We start from the raw sequence: 5883 nt of genomic DNA, 5'->3' as shown, positions 1-5883 counted from the left end.
TTTTTGTCCAAACCTAGACCCCCTGTTTTATTTACATCTCACAAACCATGTCACAAGATCATCTAAACCCTGGCAGATTACAAAGGCATGAAATCCATCCCCTTGCCCGACAGCACCAAGGTAAAGACTGCTTTCGCACAACACGGCCGACCTCCTCTGGACGGGAACTGGTGGCTGAGCTGGGGAGGGCTGGCTCCTTACCAATCCCCCAAGCCGCCTTCATTCCACAGAAAAGGCTTTGCAGTATGGGACAGCACACAGTCCCCATTCAGTGGCCTTTGATTGCTGGAGCAATGTTAGGTGTACTAGGGTTACTGAAAGTTTGAGAGCTGGAAAGCATGCGGCATTGCTTTGTAGCAATCAGCCTTCTCCGCAGCTTTCAAAGTATTTGCACATCAGCTCTCGCACTTCCTCAGCATTGCTGTCGTCCATGGACATGGGCGCAGGCTGGCAGGGCTTTGCGAACTCAGCGGGTTCTATCACCTCCAGCCATTCATCATTGAAGGGGCTGTCATGGGCCTCGCACACGTTGTGCAGGGTGCAACAGGCGAGTATGACCGTGGGCAGTAGGTCCAGGCTGCAGTCGTCGCATTTCAGGAGGATCTGCCACCGGGCCTTGAGGCGTAGGAAGGCATTCTCGATCACGCTGTGAGCTCGCTTCAGGCGATAGTTGAACTGGAGCTGCTGTGGTGTGAGGGTGCCGTCTTCTGGGTAAGGCTTGAGGATCCAATCCCGCAGCGGGTAAGAGGCGTCTCCTAACAGGACGTATTTTTGTGCCCTCCCCATGAAATGTTTCGGGGGGGTTGGGAAGAGGTGGCCCTCCCTGGCTAACACCCACAAGCTGGAGTTTTCCAGAACTGTGTTGTTCTCCATGCTGCCAGGGAAGCCGGCGCAGATGTCCCAGAACTGACCCAGCCCATCCACCGTCACCTGTGTGAGGACAGAATGCCAGCCCTGGCTGTTGCAGTAGTCGGCACCGAGGTGCGCAGGGGCGTGGATGGGGACATGGAGGCTGTCCAAGGCACCGATGCAGTGTGGGAATCCCCAGCGGGCACTGAAAATACGCACCATGTTCTCCAGCTCCTGCTCACTGGGCAGCCGGAGGTAGAGCGGCTTCAGCAGCAGCACAATGGCATAGCTGACCTCCTTGACACAGTTCTGCACTGTGGAGGGACCCACCCCAAAGAGGGGGCTGATTATCTGGTACTCTACGTTGGTGGCCAGGTGCCAAATGGCCACAGCTACCCGCTGCTCCAGAGGCAGGGTACTCGGGTGGGACAGCTTGGGTCGCAGCTGGTTGCAGACATAGAAGAAGGTCTCCTTGGACATTCGGAATTTCTCCAGCCAGTCCCGTGGCTGGAAGTCTTTCAGGACCACCCGTTCCCACCAGTCAGCATTCCGGAAGCTGGGCCATGCGCGGGGGTGGAAGTAACAGCTGGATCTCCTCCGGCGGGCAATCAGCAGCTGAAATTTGACAGTTCCAGGCATGAGGCAGCATTTCCTTCCAGACACGTATACTGCAATGTCACAATGCTCAGCACTGTTACAGCACTGCATCTACAACAACCCAACATGCTGCACAATCAATTAATCATCTCAGCATCCCTGGGTATTGGGTCAGCACCATCCCCACTGGACACAGGGGGAAAACTGACACAAAAAGGTGTTAAGTGACTTGCCCAAGGCCACCCACTTAGTCGGCTTTGGAGCTCAGTCATCCCTGGCACACAGCCCAGCCCCCTGTATCAGGCTGTCTACATGAATGCCAAGCTAATACTGAATGGAATGAGTGTCTGGCCTAGTGGGTAGTGCACTGGTCTAGGACTCAGGACACCTAAGTTCTATTCCTGGGTCTACCACTGACCTGCTGGGTGACTTTGAGCAAGTCATTTTGCCTATAGGTGCCTCAATTTCCCCACCTGTAAAATGAAGACAATGATACTGACCTCCTTTGTAAAGCGCTTTGAGATCTATGGCCAAGAAGTGCTAGATAAGAGTGAGATATTATTACAGCCCTATACCAGCTTTCACTCACAGAGTGTCAAAAGCCTACAAGATATTACACATACTATGCCTCTCTCTCTTTCTATGTAACTCCCTTAGCCCGCTCCTCCCTTAGCCCAGCCACCTTTGGGATGCACCACAGACGCTGTTTGCCAGCACACAGCAATAATGCACACATGCGAGGCCAGGCTGTGAAACACAACACTGCAGCCAACTGAGAGCACGGAGGGAGTTCTAGGCTGGCAGAATGTCATCGCTACAGCTGGGTGATGCTTGGAATTTCTCTGCTGCAGAAAATTGGAAAACATTTCATTCCGAATGGGGATGAAAAGTCAACGTGTCCCAGAAGCCGAACTTTTGGGGGCCCCATTTCGGGTCAATTGCAATGTTCCAATTTCAACTTTCCCCCACATTTTTTACATTTTATTTTTGTTTTGACACTCAGGTTGAATCATTATTGTTAAATTGGATTGTAAAACAAAACAATCGTTGGTGACTGGTACTGTAGTGGGGCTGGTTTGCTCATCGACGGTGACCGGCATTAGACCTGGCCATTCCAACTGAGATCTGGTTTGGTCATTAGTATAAGACGAACAAAGCCCTGAAGCTGTGAGGAGACAGAAAGTGGTAGAAAGTCTTTATGCAGCCCCATGGTCCTGGCCCAGTTTATGAATGGGAATTAATGGAGAATTAGCGGAATGGAACAATAAAGGGGCTTGATTTTGTCTCCGGCGGTTGGTCCCCCCAGCCCAAGTTTTCTAGATGGGGGGTGGGGGTTAAAAGTCTTAAATTATTACCCCAGCCCCCCCGATTTTCCTCCATTCTCCTTGTGCCCCCTCTGCTCCCCCATTTCCTTTCTCATTTCTCTGCACTCCGCCGCCCACTTCCAACCCCCAACCCTTGTCCCCCCCCGCCCCCTCCCCGGCCTGTTCTCCTGCCGCCCCTGGGTCTCCGCTAGTCCCCGCCAGCGCGATCGGTCCGTAACTCAGCGCGACCCCCGCCGCCCAGGCCAGGCGCTCCACACCCGCGTTCCCTTTGTTGCCCGGCGGCCCCCGGGGCCCTGCCCGCGGCGCGCTCCGGGCCCGGACACCCCGTCCCCGTCCCCGTCCCCCCGCCAGGGCGTTTACCGTCATGAGTCTCTTCTGCCTCTGCGTGTAGTACTGCCGAAGCCAGGCTGCCCTCTGCGGCTCGTCCCCGCGGCCGGCCATCTCCCGCGGGGGGCCGGCCGCGCCGTGCACCACCAGGTGCAGCAGCAGCCGCGACTCCCGCATTTTCACACCCGGAGCCCGGCCCCCGCAGGAAGTGAACTGGCGGAGCAGCGCCCGGGGTCCCCGCAGGGCCCGGGAGCACAAAGGCGCGGGCAGGGGGAAGGTGTCTTGCACGCGGAGCTCCATCTGCTGGTTCCCAGCCACCCAGCCGCCGCCCGGGGGGACCGGGCCCCAGAACGGCTGCTAGGGCCCCAGGAAGTCAAGGGACGCGGGTCAAAGTCTCCCATTCAAACCCCAGCAAGGACTTTCCTTGCCTGTGTCCCTGGTCGGTTTCCCTTTCTGGTTTTCAGGCACTAACCCTCTGCGGCAATCTTTGGCTTGCAAAGGCTGCCTTTTTCCCCGTATACATACAAGCGTTTCGCCTGATGCTGGTTGGTAACTCTGTATTTACAAAACCCGAACGGAGGCTTGAGCTCCCTGACGGCTCCCATTTTAACATGGAGGCGATTCGTATTTAAAAATCCAAGGGCTGGAGAGATGGACTTGGCAAGGCCTCTCCCAGCACAGAAGCGACAGGGCTCAGTTGTAAAGAACACCAGGGGTTGGCTATGGAGCAGCTAGACGCAGACAGACCCTGTGGTTCTCCCTGACTCTCTAGCTTCCAAATGGGCTCATACAGCCGCTGCTGCTTACAGGCATTAGGCAGGATTTATCTAAATCCTGGCCTGAACACAGGATCAATGGAATGGACGGCTGACAACACTACGGTCTCAGCCTTAGGCAGCACTCCTGCAAAGATTTATGCATGTGCTTAATTTTCAGCACGCTAGTAATCCTGACAGCCATGGCAGTTGCCTGCAATATCCTTTGGAGATCTCACTGTACTGAGTATATGTACCATGGATGGCCAGAGACAGTACGCAATTTCATGGGGAAGGGTGACCACAGCCTTCCAGGAACTAAGAACAGTGAGTGTGGCGGGGGGTTGATTAGACAAATTCATTCAAGTTGTAACACCTCCAGAGAGGCTGCATGGACTGATCCAAACTGGATTCTCCAGAGACGAACAGACAAAGAAAGGACTTTTGGCCTGAGTTTAAACTGACTGTGTTGGTGAGTATCTGAGTGTTTGTTGTGAGGACAGTGCGACTGTGTGCTGCGCGGTGGGCGCTGTCCGAGGTTCTCTGCTCGGTGACCTCATCCGGTTCCCTCCATCTGACCCTTTGATTGAGGGGAAGAGCGAGAGACCCCAGCCGTTGCTGCCATCATCACTGTCACCTAGGAGGGGTCCTATAACACGTGGGTGTAATCCCCCCCCACCCCAAACCGCCCACCCCCCAGCCGTGCCCATCTTGTCGGGCACTCTCAGGAGAGGAATAATCGGTGACACTGGGCATGGCACTAGGTAACTCGAGGGGGTGGAAGACCACGAGTGTCGAGGAAGCCCCCCCGCTCTAGGCCACCAGGTAACTCAGGAGGGTGGCAGACCACGAGTGTCGAGGAAGCCCCCCCGCTCTAGGCCACCAGGTAACTCAGGAGGGTGGAAGACCATGAGTGTCGAGGAAGGCCCCCCCCCCCCCGCTCTGGGCCCAGGCTAGCCTGAACACTCCTCCGTCCTGAAGGCTGCTGTGTCATACCTTCTGTTTGCTTTTGTTTTGTTGCATAGTTTTGCTTTATCCTCTTTGGTGATTCTTTGTAAATGTTACACAAATAAAATTCTTTTCTGCCTTAAAAAAAAAATTCTTTCCTAAAAAAAAAAAAAAAAAAGACTGTGTGCTGCGTGCTTGATTGGTTGTTTGAAAAGGGCGGGAACTGGGTGTGCTTTGTTCCAGGTGAGCCTTAAGTGGGCCTGACTGCATAAAAAGCCAGTCAGTTGCAAACCAGCTGAGAAGCGAACAAAAGGAGTTTGCCTGGGGAGAGCCCACTGAGGCTTACATCTTGCCAGATTCTCTGAGTAATTATTACAACTCCTGAGGAAGCTTGTAGAAGGAAGGTAATATGGATGGGGGGTGTTCAGCTGTTGTGACATGCACTGGATGTGCTATGTTTGTCTTTCTTCCACAGGACAGATGCGACTTTGTCTGTACAAAGTGCAAGCTGGTCTCCATACTGGAAGAGAAGGCTCAAGGTCTGGAGCAACAGGTATTGACCCTGCGTTGCACAAGAGAAACTGAAGATTTTCTGGGCGGATGTTAGGATAGGCTTCTACGGGTACAAGGTGCTGAAGATTCAGAGAAGGCTGCACTGTGGGGACAGGAGGACGGTGAAGAAATTTGGCAGCATGTGACCCCCAGAAGAAGAAGGGGGAACGTCCATGTACCAGCAACGCAGATACAGGTAAGTAACCGTTTTCATGTTCTCTCCACAGGTACTAATGCGGAGAGTGGACCAGATGATATGTCTGAGGGAAGGGAGCAGAAGGAGACTCCGCTGATTGGAAGGCATGAGATGCACTGTCCTAAGGTTGGGAGTTCCACGACCACCGCTCCCAAGAGAAGGAGGCGGGTGGTGGTGGTTGGGGACTCTCTCCTCAGGGGGACTGAGTCATCTATCTGCCGCCCCGATCGGGAAAACCGAGAAGTCTGCTGCTTGCCAGGAGCTAAGATTCACGATGTGATGGAGAGACTGCCGAGACTCATCAAGCCCTCGGATCGCTACCCCTTCCTGCTTC

General features: G+C 54.3%; 1 protein-coding gene and 1 long non-coding RNA gene across 2 annotated transcripts; one reads left to right on the top strand and one right to left on the bottom strand.

Annotated features, from left to right (window-relative positions):
* LOC311512951 (uncharacterized protein) lies at positions 1–3801 on the bottom strand. The gene is made up of 2 exons (XM_084614430.1): positions 3132–3801; positions 1–1464 (listed from the first exon to the last, which is right to left on the bottom strand). Exons 1-2 carry the CDS (start codon positions 3396–3398, stop codon positions 361–363), a joined length of 1371 nt encoding a protein of 456 aa, XP_084470556.1. The 5' UTR covers positions 3399–3801; the 3' UTR covers positions 1–360.
* A 146-nt stretch (positions 3802–3947) lies between these two features.
* LOC311512954 lies at positions 3948–5883 on the top strand. Its single transcript, XR_014709622.1, has 3 exons — positions 3948–4325; positions 5277–5354; positions 5581–5883. It is a non-coding gene; the product is annotated as an uncharacterized lncRNA (long non-coding RNA).

The sequence above is a fragment of the Lepidochelys olivacea genome (assembly GCF_965140295.1).
Source record: "Lepidochelys olivacea isolate rLepOli2 genome assembly, chromosome: 25".
Classification (NCBI taxonomy): Eukaryota; Metazoa; Chordata; order Testudines; family Cheloniidae; genus Lepidochelys; species Lepidochelys olivacea.
Note: the sequence above shows the minus strand (reverse complement) of the source record. Positions and strands in the feature narration are given on the sequence as shown.

Coding starts and splice junctions, on each gene's coding strand:
- LOC311512951 (XM_084614430.1), bottom strand. CDS start 3,398: ATGGAGCTCCGCGTGCAAGACACCTTCCCCCTGCCCGCGCCTTTGTGC. Junction 1,465..3,131: donor GGCAGAAGAGACTCATGACG/GTAAACGCCCTG, acceptor GTCAAATTTCAG/CTGCTGATTGCCCGCCGGAG.